An 18286-nucleotide genomic window follows, 5' to 3' on the forward strand; every position below is an offset into this window, starting at 1 on the left:
TGCCCCAAATACAAAGAAGGATCAACAACACATGGTTGAATTGTTTCTCCTAGTGCCATTTTAATACTGTACCAATAGAGGACTGCAAACACTAACATTTTGATACTTTTAATTGACAGTATTTTTTTTTTTTAATAGATAATTAAATCTAACAATAGTGAATAAAACATATTTTTTAACTGGTCTTCATGAGTCCATTTGGAAGGAAATCTAAACTAATAAATTTCAAACAAGCGTTTAGTGCATAAAGTCAGCTTAAGACAGTCACTGACATTAGGTAAAAAGAATTAGATTACAGTATGGAATATTGTAGTCATGTGTTAACTGTGGATGAGCAAAGTGAATTGTGAATACTGGCAATGTTTAACAAATAAGGAAAGACAATGTTAACAGGTTCTAATGTATTTTTATTTATCTATTTCCTAGTGTAGAATATGACTTCAGACAACAAGAAGGAAGATTCCTTCACATTCTGAAAAAGCTTGATAAAGTGGAACCAAGTCCTGTTCTGGCTCCTCTACCGAAACATGAACTGGAGAGTGTGATTACCGAAAAACAAGGCTTGCGGAGAAAAACAAAGAAAGTGAAGAAGAAATGCCTCTGGTGGATTTGACCATGAAATAATTTGGTCTTAGGTTTTTATAACCAAGTCTGTGTTCTTTTAAAGTTGGTGGCGCCTCATGTTACTATATCTTGCAAGAAAAAATAGTCACTGTTTGTTTTTCATATTTAACCATATAAAGGGAAAGTATAAAGTATGTTCTTGATCAAACTTTTTTATAATCTATATATATAGTTTTATATAAAATTGTACATGTGATTAAAATATTTACAAATATTTATTATATTAATAACTTTTTTGTTACTGTCCCACTGGAAATATGTTATTCTCCACACTTAAAAATAAAATACAGTTCATTGTCATAAACTTTAAAAACAAAGTAAATCTATTGTATAAGGTTTGTTTATATTATTCTTAAATAACATTTTAAAATTATAAAATGTTATTTTCTGTTGAATGAGGTGTTCATTACTGGCCACAAGGTGCTTGTTTACACAGGTTTATTTTCCCAAATGCAAATGCTGTGGTGTGTTCCTGATTGTGAACATTTGAAAATGGTTTGCGCAAAGGATTCATTAATCCCTGTTTGGACTCGTGAGTTTCAGAAAATGTTATAGACTGTGCTGCATTCATTCTCTGTGAATATTCCCATTTATATTCCCTTAAGGATTATTGATTCCTGTGTTTGATGTATTTTAGTGAAATTCACAAATCTTGAGAGGCTAGCATGTCTTATTACGTGCAATGCTGCTTCTGACCCTGATCCTGCTAGCCACCTGTAGTGGTAGTTAACAAATAAACCAATATATCCATGTAGAGTATATAGCTTTTACCTCCATCTCTGCTCGTGCACTGACATACTGTATATCAAAGGCAGGTAAATGACAAAAAATTATAACTGTGCATGTTACATTGCACATAAAGATGCATGCAAATGTTAAAAGATAGAAAGCTCTGTACTGGGAAATCTGCTTACTGAACTCAGGTTTGGGAATTTGGGTCAAGGAGTATAAAGAAAAGAGAAATACTACATACTCTATGTCAGACGTGTCAAACTTGCGGCCCGCGGGCTGCATGCAAATGCATATTTTTTGCAGCCCCGCATTACTATGGCAAAACAAGTGGAATGCGTCCACAATTTATTTTATTCGGTTAAATGACTTACAAATTCGCTGAATACGACAGAACAGTTTGCGTTTGAATCAAGTCAACCTTCCCCGTCAGTGTCACATGACACATGCACACGCCGATTCAGCTTGTCTCCTTCCACGCACGCTTTATGTTGGCGCATGCAGTCAGAACAGTACGCTTTCTTGTGCTCAAAACATTATCATTATTCGTTTGGTAGGTTGGTGTCAAAATACATTTATATGGCAGTTTGTCGATTGTTTATCAAATGCATTACCCAATTGTGCTGACGATGGCTATTTATTTAGTTTTAGTGTTGTTGCGCCCACACAATCTTAGACAATCTTTGACTTTATTTGGCCCAATTGGGGTTTTGAGTTTGACATGCCTGTTCTATCTCATGGTAAAGAGTGTCTTCCAACAAGTCAACTGGCAGTAATAGGACTAGTACCAAGGCTTCATAACTAATTAGAGCACTTGCTCCCCCTCTCCCCTCCCCTCTATTCCTGGTCTTTTAAACATGAACCTGTGTGAACAAGCCATATAATTGGCACTTACTGTTAAGTGGGCCATTGGAAAACATTATTGAAACACACACATACATCACTGTGTATAATGAGCACAACTGTATTTTGTTTAGGTAACACTGCACACCACTTCAAGCATTAGACTCTAACAGGCAGATTCAATAAGCCGCAATGTTCTGTAGTAACCTCGCGACTGAGGTTGTTGGTAATGATCTCCGCTCATTTTTGTTCACAGCTTGTAGAGGTTGAGCAAAAAGGATCGAGGTTGTCACTACTACAATCGCCGATAATAAGCGCAGAAACATTTCCGCGAGATTACTACAGAACCTCGGTGCTAACTGAACGGCCTCTTCATAACATGTAAAAAGAGCGTTCTCATATCTGATGCTTTGGAACTGTATTAATATGGGGTGTTGTTTAGCATTCCTGCTAAACTGATACACTAAGTAATTTGTTACTGTTATCAATAATGACATCCAAGAAACACTACTATTAATAGTAGTTGGGGAAACGGAAAACTGAAAAAATTGTGTAGCGCATTGGCTTCAAACCTGTCCTCAGACCTCCTCTTACAGGGGGATTAACATCTTCAATCAACTTGTTATAATAACGAATAATCCGATGTCTGAAGACAGGGTGCAGAACCAGGATTCTAAATCACTTGTCTATGTTTTGTTTTGTCTTATTTATTCAATGCTTCAACTCTGATATATATAATTAACAAGTGTATATATTAAATGACAGGAATATATCAGAGAGGAGGTGGAGCCTTTTTTGACTGTATAAAGAGAGTTTATTCTTGTATGCATGAACTAAAATGTGGTTTCAGCTTTTTTATCAGCAAAAAAATGCACAATAAAATATGTTCTATATCACATTTCACATTCAATATGTGTCTATTACAAAATAGGTAAATAATAAACTTCCATTAAACCTATTTTAGTTTAAGGGAGAAGTCCACATTGGGATATTTGGGACCCTGCTAAAAGTTGACAGCAGTATCAGCTCCAAATGCACAGTCAGGAGGACACAAAGCATATTGCTTTGGAGGAAACTGCTAATCCCTTGTTATATAATTATATTGTGAAATGTTTTGATATGGGGAGGAGGGAGAGAGCTAGTCTTAAAAAAATATCTTAAGGTAATTAATAAGTATCACATTTTAAATTGCAAATGAGCAGGGAAGAGCTGGCACATTTTAGCCGTGGGGGGGAAGGGCGACAAGAATCGACTCAGAAGCCTATTAGGAACATTTTAAAGGAAAGAAAATGCAGGTGGCCCAGAGACCCAGCCCAAGGTAGCCCACTATGGGACCGGCCCGGGGTGCATATGTCCCCTTGCCCCCCAGCCCAGCCTGTCCCTGCAAATGAGGGTCCCTTGCTAATAACTAGCAAATGCATACAGTAATGTGTATACAAACAACAACAAATATATATTTTATTCTGGTAAGCTCAGAACAAGCAGGACTCATAGTTGATATGTTGTTCAGAAATACCTTCAACATGAAGGAAAATGTAAAGGGCTGCTTGAAAGTAACCAGGTTTGTGTGTAGGTATCTGGGTCCTGATAAAATGCAAGTGTGCAGGTCGGAATGTTGTGGAATGTCCCCCTAAGGCCTGGGCACAAGGAGGCAAACGTCCCCATAATTTTACCACATTCGTTTTCTTATGTTTCTAAAGTTTCTTTTGTATAAAAACCTTAACAAATACAGGAGACGATTGAAGTGCATCCAGCAATTTTAAGCACACATTTTGGTTTATTCACTTTTATTTTGCTGGTTTTTATATTCTATTTATTTTAATATGAATTATTAAAGGTTACATTTTAAAATAACCAAGATGTTTCAAATATTGTAAAAGTCAATACAAGGGAATTTTCTGTGAACCATTTTTGAACAAACTTCTTTCTTCTTTTCCTCTAATTATTAATGATGTTAAGTTAATGGTTGCACCCCATGGTCAATAAAAGAGAAATATCTCTGGATGTGGGATTGAGGGCAGTCTAACTCCACACCACTGGTGTGACAGTAAACCCTCGTTCTTCTGTTTTCTTAAGTCTCAGCCCGGAGTTTGTAAGATGCTTTTAACTAGTCTCAGAACATTATTGTGTTAAATCCAACTTCTGCTTGTTGGAGACAGGGTGTTGTCATGGTATAATAAAGGGAACGTGGGCTAGCGAGACATTTACATAGAGAAATGAGCAGAGTTCTCCTATAACAAAGAGTAGTGAGGTGAGGCTCTTATGAAACTGGTACAGGAAGACTGTGGTATCAAACACACCTTTATATTAAATGAGGTTCGTGCATTCAACTTTTTCCATTTTCTTGCAAAAGCAGAGGGGCCCGCAGTGGTTTTTATATTAGCAAGCATGTGAATACTATCAATTTTAAAGGGGAAGTCCACTTTCAAATAATTCCCTGAAATTTTTAGAACAGATAGTATACTTGAATTTTCCACATCCAGAGAGGTAGGTACAAAAGATATGACATTTTTGGGCACATGATGTAAATACTATGGGGGTCAGTGCCCCAGGAGCCTTTTCTCTACACGTGAAGCTGAGAGTGAGCTTTTAAGGAGACCTTTTTACTTACCGTACAGGACCTTTAGACTTTTACTTGACCTCACCTCATTATAACTTTAGGTTGCTAAAAAAGTTAAGTGTGGACAATGTATTTATTACAAAACAAAGTGACCTGGAATTTAATTAATGCAACGGAGTGCAATTAATGAATGTACCTCTAATGATTTTTGTTTCTTACACTACCATACATGTAATTAGCCAATGGTTTCCTATCCAAAAGCCAGAAGCATAAACATTATACTTCATTTCAATGACAGTAATGTCCTAGGTTATACGATTCCCAATTAATCTGGTTTGATAAAATTCCTTTAAATATATGTAAAAGTCTGAAAGGAATGCACATTATGCATTGATTCAAGCCATCAATAATAACAAATGTTATGGATAACACATAATAAAAAAATTAATTTGATATATAAAAACCTTGTATTCCAAATTTAATTTTGAATGTCTTCTAATATATAGAGGAAGTACATACTCAAACTTCAGCATCCTTATCACAGATTTCCACGTGTTTACAAGGTGCATTTTGCCCAGTTCAAACCACTTTCCTTTCTTAGGCACTTACCCCTAAGCAAAATGGGTCGTGATTTCGATTCCCGACCGTGGCCTTATCTGTGTGGAATTTGTATGCTCTCTCCATGTTTGTGTGGGTTTCCTGCAGGGGCTGCATATTCCTCCCACACTCTAAAAACATACTGGTATGTTAACTGGCTGCTGTTAAATTGACCTTAGTCTGTGTGCCTGTGTTAGGGAATTTAGACTGTAAGCGAGTGAGTGAGTTCTCTGTACAGCGCTGTGGAATTAGTGGCGCTGTATAAATAAATAGCTGCTACTGCTGCCACTTGTGAAGTTAAATATGTTTGGGGGATGGGGGTAATGAAGAGAGGAAGATTAAAAAGAATTAAGATATTTTAGCCCCTCTCCCCATTTCTTCACACTTGCACACTTTGGGCCCCATTTAGAGTTGGACGCAAAGTCCATTTCAGGCGCATCCTGCACATTACCACTGATGGGGCATGCGCAGTAAGAAACAGTTCACTGCAGTTCCTTCTGCTTTTCAGACGCAATGTACACTGTGACAGCTTGCGTCCCAGTACGAGGGAAAGGGTGAAACACGGAGTTATGTAGTGTGACCGTGAATAATTCAGATACTATGGGCATCTACACGCAAAAAGTGCCCTAGTCAGATCAAGATGCAGGTGGAACACATGTCAAGCAAGACTGAAAAAGTGCGGCAGGAATTAGGTGGCGCAAGTAGCTAGCTGTGGGAACTGGTCGCAGCTTGGTCGGGTATTACGAGCGGGAAGCAACAGGGGTTTCATGCCACTCGTAGCGCCCTACCTTGTAAGTCTTAGAAGCACATTGCGTCCGACTCTAAATGAAGCCCTTTGTGTGTAAATATATATATATATATATATATATATATATATATATATGTGTGTGTGTGTGTGTGTGTGTCTGTATGTAAGTACATTATGTGTATCATGCATTAAATAAGGGATTAATTATTTCCATGTATTTATCTTATACAGATGGGGTGCAGTGGGAATTGGAATCATGAAACACTACAATGTAATGACGGGGGTACAGGTTGGCAAAGAGTGGATCCTTCAGGATTTACATATCATTAGGGAGGCTGATCAGAAAAGTCCATTACAATTTCTAGTATTGGAAATATTGGAACTAGCCAAATTGAGCAAACTGAAATAGTAGTGCAAGGTTTGTAAAAAATAAGATGAGAAGGTGAAGAAGCCCTTCAAATAAACCTAACTACAAATCTAATAATTGAGACCAAAAATAATGTACTATCCCAAGTACACTTACAGGTACTGCCTCACATATACAGACAGTGTCACTCCACTGAAACACTATAACAAAAAACTATACGGACATGTGTTGGCGCACTCACTGTTTAAAAGTTCGATCATATAAAAAAAGTCCAACCAATTAAAAAGTCACTACTCTACAGGTGGAAATTCTTGTTTATGTATGTCTTCACCAAATATCTCAAAATTAGAGAAGAAAGAGATTAAATAGTTTCCTGAATATGGAGTTTGCGTTAAAATTGTTAATATGCTATTGTAAACATTATATATTTATATATATATTTATATGCATATATATATAGATATATATATATATATATATATAGATATATATATATATATATATATATATATATACATACTGCAGGTAAGATGTTTTGTATAGAAATAACCTTATGCATAGTTGAATTTAAGTGGAGTAAGGGACTATAAAAGCTGGATTTCAGTTACTGTTTCCTCAAACTTGGATTAAGACTATAGCAGAGTTATTTATGATGAGCATTAATAAAGATATAGTTTAGTAAGTGCAACCACAATAGGGTGCTATCACACATGAGGCTCTATGAATCATTGTTTAGAATATTTTACACTATATATATATATATTTTTTTTTTTTCAATAATGATTTTATTAAAGTTTTTCCTTTTGGTTACATGGTACACAAAAAAAACAGAAAAACATACATTGTAAATTACAAGGGAGAAAAAGGGGGGGGGGGTCAAAAGGGGGGGTACAGGGGGGGAGCAATACACATCAATACAAAGCAAAAGCATGAAAGAATACCACTCTCAGCATTTTACAGATTATACAAGTAGTTTGAGAAACAACATAGATAGTGGCCCTTTGGTTTTACTGACTGGAGTTACATGGGGTTCCCACAGAGACGGGTAGGACTGAGGATTTGGCTACATATCGATTCCATTCAAACCATATGATGTGGGGACAGGAGGCAGAGGGAGAGTAAGGGACACCCAGTGATTCCATGTCACAGCTTAACGGAACCTTAGAAATTATCTTGCCTATGGAAGGCAGCGTGGCTGATTTCCAGGCCCGGGTGGCTATAAAGATGTGGCCTATGACATACCGATCCCCCAATAATACTTGTGGGGGAAAGAAATGCAAGAGAGCGACTTCTGGTGTACTAGGGATCGGGGTTCGAATAACTTTAGAAATTAAGGTGTACACCTCAGTCCAAAGACCTCTGACCACTGGACAACTCTAAAAAACATGGAAAATATCCCCTATCTCTCCACATCCACGCCAACAGGTCCTGGGCTGATCTGGCCATATCTTATGCAACCTATCGGGGGTCATATAAAGTCTGTAGAGTAGCTTGTAAAGCATCTCGGAGTGGTTCAAACACCTGTGGGCATTTTGGTAGATTTTGTCCCACTGATCTGAGTCAAATTCCCGGCCAATATCCCTCTCCCAGGCCAGCTTGGAAGAGGCCTTTATCGGGTGTTGACTTGAGCGAGGTGGGTGTACCAGAAGGAGATAGCCGCTTTGTTACTTCCAGTTGAAAGTCTAGATAAAAAGATAGCTGGAGGGAGTTGAAGGGAGGAGCCCCGTGGGAATACGAAATGTAGCCAGTGCCTAACCTGAAGGTATTTGTAAAAATCTTGATAAGGAATGTGAAATTTATCCCTCAATTCAGAGAAGGGTAATAGTCAGAGTAGAGCAGTTTGAGATTAGTGATGCCCCTTGAATACCACAGAGAGAGATTTAGGTTAGGAATAAGTTTCGATACTGCAAGAAGGGAAAGATTAGAGGTAGGGAGGGTGATCAGGTTAGAGGTCTTTAGGAATTTGTCCCAGTTCGTCAGTGCATCCCACGTGAGACGTGGGAGGGTAGTCTGGGGGGGGGTCTCCAGGACCTAGGGATCCAGAGAAGGTCAGCCAGTGGGAATGCACTATTGAGGCCTCTCTCCAGGTCGACCCAGGATTTAAGGGAACCCGGGAGAGACCAGTCCCGGAGCTGAGCTAAGATGGCCGCGTCCTGGTATTTAACCAAATCTGGCAAGGCTAAGCCCCTGGTCTTTTTTGAGCGTGCCATAGTTGAATGAGCTAGTTTAGGAGCTTTCCCTTTCCATACATGAGAGGTAAGTAAATTGCGTAATTTGTCCATATAAAATTTGGGTAGCTTAAAAGGCAAAGTCCTAAATTAATACACCATTTTGGGCAAAAGGGACATTTTAAATGTGGCTATCCTGCCCAACCAGGAGACCTCATAGTGCTGCCTCGCTTTTGCCAGGGTGTTTAGCTGGATCAATAGTGGACAATAGTTGGCCTCCAAGAGGGAATCTAAATGTGAGGTTATCATGATTCCCAAATAGGGCATGGAAAGGGACCTCCAAGAATATGGGAAGGTCGTCTTGAGGCGACCCAGAAGGGCCTCTGACAAGTTAATAGGGAAAGCTTCGGTTTTAGTTGTGTTTAATTTGTAGTAGGAGGCGCTTCCAAATTCCTGTAGCATATCATGTAGGAGTGGAAGTGAGGTCTCCCGGCTAGTCACGTACAGCAAAATGTCGTCCGCAAAAAGACAAAGTTTGTGAGTGGTGGCAGCTAAAGTGATGCCAGGGAGTTGCTGATGTTGCCGGATTTGCTCGGCCAAGGGTTCAATTGCCAAGAGAAAAATGAGGGGCGAGAGGGGACAGCCTTGTCTGGTTCCATTTGAAAGTGTGGATTTGGCTGATGAGAAGCCGTTGCTGTAGACCGATGCGGAGGGACCCTTATACAACGCTAGTATAGATTGCAGTATTCCCCCACTAAAACCAAACCGAGCGAGGACTCGCGCCAAATAGCCCCAGTGAAGCCTATCGAAGGCTTTTTCCACATCTAGCGACATAATTAATAGTTCATGGTGGTGTTTATTGGCTTGCTCTAGTATATTAATCGTTCTACGTGTATTGTCGGATGCTTGTCTTCCGAGGACAAAGCCAACCTGATCTGGGTGTATCAAGGCCGGGATAAGGGGATTAAGCCTATTGGCAATCAATTTGGCATAAATTTTAATATCCGTATTAAGAAGGGAGATCGGTCTATAGTTCTGACATTTAGTTGGGTCCTTGCCCGGCTTGGGTATCGTGACAATACGGGACTCCAGCATCTCTGCAGGGAAATTCCCCTGGTGAGTGCCTGCATTAAATAACTGTTCTAGGAGTGGGGTAAGTTTGGTCTGGAATGTAGCATAGAAATTGTTAATAAATCCGTCAGGTCCCGCAACTTTGTCTTTAGGTAGGGATTTAATAACGCGTGTAATCTCAGCCTGAGACCAAGGGGCATTCAAGAAAATTAGAGAGTCAGAGTCCAAAGATGGTAATTTTAGTTGACTCAGAAAATTCTCAATCAAATTTGGGGTCGGTTGGGGGGAGATATCACATTCAGACCGATTGTAAAGTGTAGAGTAGTATGCTGCGAATTTATTGGCTATATCTCGTGGATTAGATGTTCTGGCACCGGATTCATCTACTGGAAATTTAATACGATTTTGGGCCCTTTGTCCTCTCAATTTTCTAGCAAGCAACCTCCCTGCTCTTTTCTCTGAAACTTAGTATTTCTGCCGCAGTCTACTCAAGGCTCGTTGAGTACGAAAGAGTAATAATTTTTGGAGTTGATCTTTTACTAGAGATAGGTGGGCCTTAAGATCTACTGAGGGATGGACTTTATTCAAAGACTCAAGGGAGGACAACTCCGCCTCCAACCTCCTTTGGTTGCTAAGGTATGCGCGCTTGAGTCTGGCTCCAATCTGAATGCCTGTGCCTCGCATTACAGCTTTGAGCATGCACCAGAAATTAAAGACGGAGGTGTCCTCCGGAGAGTTGGCGTCAATATACATATCAAGCGTTTCTTTAAGGGCAGGCTTTGCCTCGAGAGAGGTCAAAAGATATGGGGCCATTCGCCATGAACCAGGGGGAATTACTTGTTGCGGGTATCGCCAGGTCCAGACCACCGGAGCATGATCAGACCACGATATTGGGAGGATCTTAGTTGACTTGGTATTCTGCAAAGACCATTTGTCCGAGAGGATAAGGTCTATTCTAGAATAGGAGTTATGTACCGCAGAGTAGTATGTGTAATCTCGCTCTAAGGGGGCGCGCGTCCTCCAGACATCGTAGAGTCCATACTCCGCCAATAGTCTAGCAAAGGCAGCTGAGGGACCCTGTGGATTATCTGCTGAGTGGGAGGAAGGCTGTGATGATCTGTCTAGTTTAGGGTCAGATACAATGTTGAAGTCTCCCATAAGAATGAGCGTGCCCTGTTTATATTTCTCAATTTCTCGTAATGTGGTTCTGAGGAAAGGGATTTGTCTTGAATTGGGTGCATATAGTGAGACGATTGTGACCAATCTACCATCTAGCATTCCCACCACAATAAGATATCTCCCATTTTTATCCTTGGACTTAGAGTTAAGAGTAAAATTAGATTTGGAACTGAACAGGAGGGCTACTCCGCTACGTTTAAAAAGAGCATTTGCGGTATAGCAAACTGGAAATCTGTGGTCTTTAAAGGCCGGGGGGGCTCTAGCCAAGAAATGCGTTTCTTGTTCTGCTACAATATCGTCTTTTTGCTTATAAAAAAAAGATAATGCTAAACGTCTTTTAGCAGGAGAGTACAATCCCCTTACATTTAGAGATAAAAACTTGACCATTTTAGCTTACTATGAGTCTTTGGGGACCTCACGAAGAGATTACCCTTGGTAAGTAGAAAGACGTGCTTGCCTGCAGGGGAAGGGGGACTAAGGGGAAGAGGAAAGCTGCGGGGAGGATGGAAGGATAACAAAACACAAAAACAAACATAAATAACCCCAATGCTGGGATTAAAGTAGTTGCCAGAGGGAGACATCATCTGGCAAAATCAGTAACTATAGGGACATGGCCCTAGAAACAGTGTACCCACCCAAGATAGTAGCACAGTTGAGTGGCAAAGAACAACAAAAAAAAACCCAAAGAGCACCATAAAACAAAACAAAAACAATTACAATTATCACCTGTAAAGTTAACATTACATGAAACACAGAAAATCCTGCTATATATTGAAGTAGTAAATAAATAACCTGAATAAGCCTAAGGATATAATTTGGTTATTAAGTAAGAAAAAATATATATATATCAACTAGATATCCTATATATAAATGCTCAAAGAGTCCCACTCAGTTCTAAGGCTGAAACTGCTCACCGACCGAAGGAATGCGATCTGGCCTCCCACTGAAGCTTCACTTTGTTATATTAGTTAGGATCAGGAAATGTAGTGAAGCAGACTTTAAAGCGTCCAGAGGGCATGATGTAGAACTGGATCGCCCCCCGCAGGAGGCAGGCCTTCGAACCAAAGTGGTAGTCATAGACAAGAGTTTATCTGCGATTCTGCATCCAGACACGGCTAGACCTTCTAGGATCAAGACAAAGGGGTTGTGGCTGTGGTTGCGGTATGAATGTCCCAGAATTTCAAGAGTTGGATACCTTCTTCCCCTGCGGCTATCACATGGGTGGAGTTGTTGCGCTGGATAATAAGCTTAACTGGAAAGCCCCAACGATATTGAATTTGGTTCTCCCGGAGCGCTTTAGTGATAGGCTGGAACGTGCGGCGTTTAGCAACAGTGGCTGGGGAAAAGTCCGGAAACAATTGCAGATTTTGTAAAGCCTCTTCCGCAGCCTGTGTTCTGGCTGCCCGTAGGATTTTTTCCTTGATGTGGAAGAAGTGTACCCCCATTAGCGTGTCACGAGGTGTCGACTCCAGCTCGCCTCTTGGTTTCGGCAATCTATGAATGCGGCCTAGAAGTAGATCTTGATCAGAGGCTTCAGGAAGGAGTTTCTTGAATAGGCTTTTAGCAAAGTCCGGAAGTTCTGAAATTGAGATCGACTCCGGGACGCCCCGCAGCTTCAAGTTGTTTCTCCTGGAGCGATATTCCACATCAGCCAACTTATCAGCCATCCCATAGACATGGTTTTCCAATATCTCATGGGACATAATAAGAGCATTATGAGACGCTGCAAACTCTTCCATCTTGTCTTCAATGTGGGAGGTTCTCCCACTAACTTCCGCCACCTGCGTTTTGACCTCCCGAATTGAGGAGCGTATCTCAGATAGTACATCAGTTTTGAAAGAGTCAAACATTAATTGCATGGATTTAATGGTAACAGGGGCGTCCTGATTTGTGATAGAACCGAGGCGGCAGTAGACTGATTCTGAACTGGTGAGGTTGCTCTGGATCCCGGGTCCTCTGGACCTTTGTGTTTAGGGACCGCTCCTGTGGAAGGTGAGGATTGAGGTTTGAAGAACTGTACGGCCAACGGTGTCTTCGAAGACTTATTCCTTTTAGGAACCATAGCGAGGCCAAGTCCCAAATGGCGTATAGACGGGACTAGATACTTTAGATAATTTAAAAGATGGATCCGAGAGCCACGTAGTAAGAGGCTAATCAAGGAGTAACATATTTAGAAACGATACAGGTGATAAAGGGCATAAGGTATGCTGGGCTGGTCACCAATTTCACGATCACATTAATCGCATCTCCATGTGTGGTTTACGTGTAGGCTTGAAGCTTGCATACAGGGCTTGGTTAGCCGTGTAGGCCAATCCCATGCTCGGGCAGGTCTGTATCTTTATACTCTCCACACAGGTGGGGACCAGCTCTCATCAATGTGATAGACGATGGTAGATCTGCATCTGGACGTACCCCTCAGGGGCCACAAAGAGGTGCCTCCCTGCTTTTTCAATGTTGTGACCAGGGTGATCTGGGGCAGGAGGATATCCTGTAAGATGTTAGGATATTTGATAGCCCATACCCTAGAAGTGGGAAGGATTGGCCCACTTTATTTGAGTCAACTCCCTGCTGGGGTCTGTGTCTTTAGTACCTCAGCTTTGGGGTTAGCCTGGGTGGTGTGAACTGCCTGGATCTCTAGGAGCTCTGTAGGGCTGTATATCAGAGGCTTGCGATAGAGGTGCTGCTCAGCTCTTATCCAGCGTGATTGATGCAGCCTGCACACTCTGCCCAGTCTTGGAGCTCCCCCGTGAACCGGTAATGTTGCCACGGCAATGGACCGGGGACTTCCGGTCTTTCATGCCGCGGGTGAGGGCCAGGAGGATCTGTATAATCAGCAGCCGAACTCACCGCAGGACCGCCTGTCGGGGATGGAAAGTAAGGGTTTCAGGTGGGCGCCGGTACTCACAGAGCGGCGGCACCGATCGATCCTCCAGAGTCACCCACAGGTTTTCAGGGCGCATCCGATGGCTGGCGGCTGAGAGGGGCACTGGGTGTCAAAGAAAGAGGGATAGGGATGGCAGCAGATCAGGCCGCGATGATGAAGGCTCCAGCCGTGGCTTACTCGAGGCCGGGGATCTCCTTTCCACTGGGCCCAAGGATCTTTCAAATGGACCACGCCCCGGGTCACCACTGCACTTCAGGCGGATTGCGGGAACAGGCGTCACCTAGCGGCAGAACAGCTTGAAGGGCCTCACCGGACCAGGGCTCCCGGGCAGCGTTGGAGGACCAGGCAACTCCTGCCGGAAGTGCCGGAGGAAGGTAACTTCCGGTTTCACCGCTGTAGAAATTTTCCTCTGAGAAGGCTTCCACTAGACGCTCCAGCCTGATTCGCCGTGCAGAGAGGACCAACCGCTTCAGACACAGGTGAGTCTCGGGAAACAGTGGCACGGGAGAGCCAGCAGCTCCGTCCCTCTTCCTTTCTTTCGGGGGGCAGTTCCCCACGGATCCACCGGTCTCCTCGGCCGCCGTATTAGCCAATACCGCCCACGGTGATCTATTTTAAGCCCGCCGGGCTCACCTTCCGGTGATTCGGGGTCTCAGGCAGCTCCGATGACGGGACCTAGTAGGCCCCGATCCGCACACTACGCTGAGCAGTCTCCTCAGGCACTACACAATAATTCCAGGGCAGCAGGGTGGACCCCTCGATGTATGCGTAGCTCAGGGAGCGTGTAAGGGGCACAAGCCCACCGATGAAGGCAGATTTATTTCTCTTTGGTGAGGAGCACACAGAGGATGCGACCAGCTAGAATGGCTGCCAAGCCACGCCCCCACTATATATTTTTTTAATGTGTTTTATTTCATACATCGACTGAGGAGGATTTTGAGAAATTGCAAGACATTCACAATGAAGAAATTCCCCAAAGAAGTGATGATTTTTTAATTGGATGGACATTTTAATTGGATTGAACTGTTAGATGGGCCAACATATATCTATAGAATTTTATTGAAGGAATTTATTGAAAGTAAAGTTTTTGTAAAGTATATGGCTCTAGAGGTTTGGTTCTAGTTAATAAAGAACAACCTACATCTGTGTATGCAGAAATTGTACTAAAAATGTCACTAAGACGACGTATATATATTCTGTAATTATACAGACACAACACAGTAGAATTATTTTATACCTGGTTATTAAAATATAACTGTTGATTTAAATAAGCTGTCAAAAAATAATCATTTCTACATCAGCACTGCATTTATAATGTGGCAAAATATGCTGAAGAGTGAATCAGCCCTAAGAAATGTTGACATGATGATATCTCAGACTCATCAAATACTCATTATGGCTAAAGAAAGATAATTAAAAATCAAATCTCTTCAGATTAACATCACAGGAAATTTTGCTCAGTGTTATTAATCCAATCAGTAAGAGAAATGTATTAATTATGCTGCATATCCACAATGGAATATATATATATATATATATATATATATATATATATATGTATATATATATACATACAGTATAGTCACTAGTCATGCATGGATGTGAGGTATTATAGTACTTAATTATGTGAGCTAATCAGTATTATCTAAATCTGAATAAGTCACCAGGACCTGGCTGAAAAGTCACTATGACAGCCTCCTCAAAACATGCATTCTCTGATGTCAAATGATTATTATCAATTTTAAACAGATAGCTTAGCATAAATCTGTATAACTGCAGTATTTGGTGGATTAATATAGAAGTAGGGCTGATATTGAATGAACAAATTGGGGCATATGGTTGTTTGAGATCAGTAGGGGAGTTAGTAGAGGAGTTAGGAAAATAGATAACAGTAGACTAAGAAGGGAAAAGAGGAAACGTGAGTTGGAAACAACTAAGTAATACAGAATGATATAGCTGAAATATAGAAATGAAGGGGGGGAGAAAAAAAAATTGCATTATGCCCAAAAAAAAACTTTTGACAGAGGAAAATACAAACCGAATTACTATGAAAAGAGATATAATGGAATAATGAAAAAGGAGAAAAATATTGGGAATGTGGCAATAAACTCACAACTGCTGGACAGAGATGGTTAATGGAGGGTTTTATATAAGAGCATAGCAAAATATGTTAAAATTTAAAGTAACAACAAGATAGGAGTTTAGAGAGGTAAACATGGGATAAGAGAAAGATCTATTGTTATCTATAGATCTAAATAAATAGGACATACAAGTGAAGATAGTGATAGCCCTAACACACTATATTGAAATAAATAATATAAATGCAGTACTTATAACTGACATTGATATCGTCCAATAAAATTCCAAGATATAAGATCTAAGATCTAAGATAAGGTTCACGGTGATTCACATCAGTTTGGCCCAGTGTTGATTTTGTCACAGGGCGGGGCCAAAATTACGCGTTCCATGCGCACCGCCCCCTTTCTCCCTCTGGAATGTCCCGGAGGGCAACAATAGAAAGTTGGCAACTATGATTTATCATTTTAGTTTTGAGCTTAGTTACAGTAAATAAAAGTTATATCACTGCATGGAAGGGGGAACAGTACATAAGTGGTTCTCTTGTCTTATATTACCCATTCTTTTAGAAAGCAGTTTTCAGTATATTTCTTGGAAGATTTAAACACTCTGAGCTTGATGATGAGTTGGTCGCCCATTTGCTTAGTGTAAATTACGAAAAAAAACATGCACTGTGCATTCCCACAAAGTTAGCACACACATATGTGAGTATGCAAAGTGGCACACATGCAGAGTTGTGCCTCCCTAGGACTGGAGAGGTGGAACAGATAAGGTATTTGCCATGCAAATGTGGCTGAGGCAGACCAGTACAGAGATGTATATAAGCCTGTTAGGAGCAGTATTTCTGCACCTACTAGAGGGCAAGTGAAAGTACATGATGATGGTCGCCAGGATTAGGCAGCTGAATCTGATGGACTAATTGTGAATTCACCTTTAAATCGGATAGGTGCTTTCTGCATTAGTCATGCATATATTATAGGATTTTGTGGACGTATTTGATTTTTTTTTGTTACTACCATTCAAACAGGAGAAGGAATATTATATCTGCTGTATTATATCAAGCCTAATAGGAAATGTGTTTTTCACTATCAAAACAAATTTTAGCAAACCATTCTTGTGCTTCTGACCAGATTGTGTGTATATGGTGTATGTATGACTGATGTAAGCATCTGAGATGCCTCTGACTTGGCAGCATAAAACATGTTATTTGTAATTATGCATATTTATTATGTTGGGTACACGTTCCCACCTTAGGTTTTTTGCACATCTGTCAATGCAATGTAATGTAAAAAGTAGATTTTTTTGTAAGTGATATTTGGCAAATTTACCATTCTTTGCCATTTTAAAATAACTTTTCGCATAGCTTTAAATATGCCTGTCAATCCAATCACACACATTTTAGGAATTATTGAGCATAAATGTGATAAGTGTCCTGTGTTCCCACAACAGGGGTGAAAGGGAGGTGCCAACTGGCTCCTGTCAGTTCATAACTTTAATCTTTTACATGTGCATGAAGGTTCAACAAAACTAATAGCAAGAAAACACAGAGAGGGAGTGCATTCAGTATAGCATCATTTAAACATGAAGGGCCTGAGTCATTAAGGAAAGTAAGGCAAGAGGCTTAGAAATCTGAGCGGCAGGTATCTAAAGATACATGTGACTAGGAATAGTACTGAAATTGCATACATTTCTTAAGATATGCTTAAAGCATATACTGTTACCCATGTCTAAGAGCAGACTGAGAGGTATCCTTGGCTACAGTGCATGTACAGTCTGAAAAAGCGGGTTTTTTTGTGCTTACACATTGGACTTACATCTGTCTCTACATAAAGCCATAAGTAATCTCTAGCAGTATTTAAATTATAAAGCACAAGATAAATGTTTTGTTGTTTTCCTTTAATCAAGGACATGTTTTGAACTCATCTGTCTGAGCACTAAATTATTACATATACTTTTTATCCTGGCTAACTATGTCCTCTAATTGAAAACACTGAAGTGCAGGACTTATGGACTCATGATGTTAAACTGGTTGAATTTGATACATTACTGTGACACTGCTGGTGGTAAGGGATGAGAAATGACTGCACAGTCTAATCATCTTTTATCAAGATAGATATTCAAAACTTACAGGCCTATCTAATTTGCACTAAAAGATTTGACATTCACTGACTGACTCTGCTAATCTCCAGGATATCAGTTAATGGCAAATATCTAGCAGCACACCTATTTTACGCATAAGGAACACAAAATGATAGCAGTAGTAAGAAACACGTATTTAACTAAATAAATACAGTAAACAGCCACACGCTGTCCAGCTTAGGCTTAGAACATTTTATAGAATGTAACATTTTGTACAAACAGGGGACAACTAAATTATTTGCAGGCAGTGCAGTAAAATGTCAAAATAAATGAATTGTTCTTACGATTGATTTCTGAGAAC

General features: G+C 40.5%; 2 protein-coding genes across 4 annotated transcripts in view; one reads left to right on the forward strand and one right to left on the reverse strand.

The window, feature by feature from the left end:
* INSYN2B (inhibitory synaptic factor family member 2B) overlaps positions 1 to 3089 on the forward strand; it is an 89724-nt gene extending 86635 nt beyond the window's left edge. Inside the window, exon 4 of one of the 2 annotated variants that reach the window (XM_075209816.1) lies at positions 432 to 564. In XM_075209816.1, coding sequence (XP_075065917.1) covers positions 432 to 438 — 7 coding nt within the window. In that variant the 3' untranslated portion in view covers positions 439 to 564. Of the gene's footprint in view, positions 1 to 426 lie in introns of both variants that reach the window. The other variant, XM_075209815.1, reaches the window with a different exon arrangement.
* Positions 1 to 18286, reverse strand: part of DOCK2 (dedicator of cytokinesis 2) — a 699501-nt gene that overhangs the window by 328204 nt on the left and 353011 nt on the right. The window lies entirely within an intron of this gene.

This window comes from Mixophyes fleayi, chromosome 4 (genome assembly GCF_038048845.1).
Source record: "Mixophyes fleayi isolate aMixFle1 chromosome 4, aMixFle1.hap1, whole genome shotgun sequence".
In the NCBI taxonomy this organism is placed as follows: Eukaryota; Metazoa; Chordata; class Amphibia; order Anura; family Limnodynastidae; genus Mixophyes; species Mixophyes fleayi.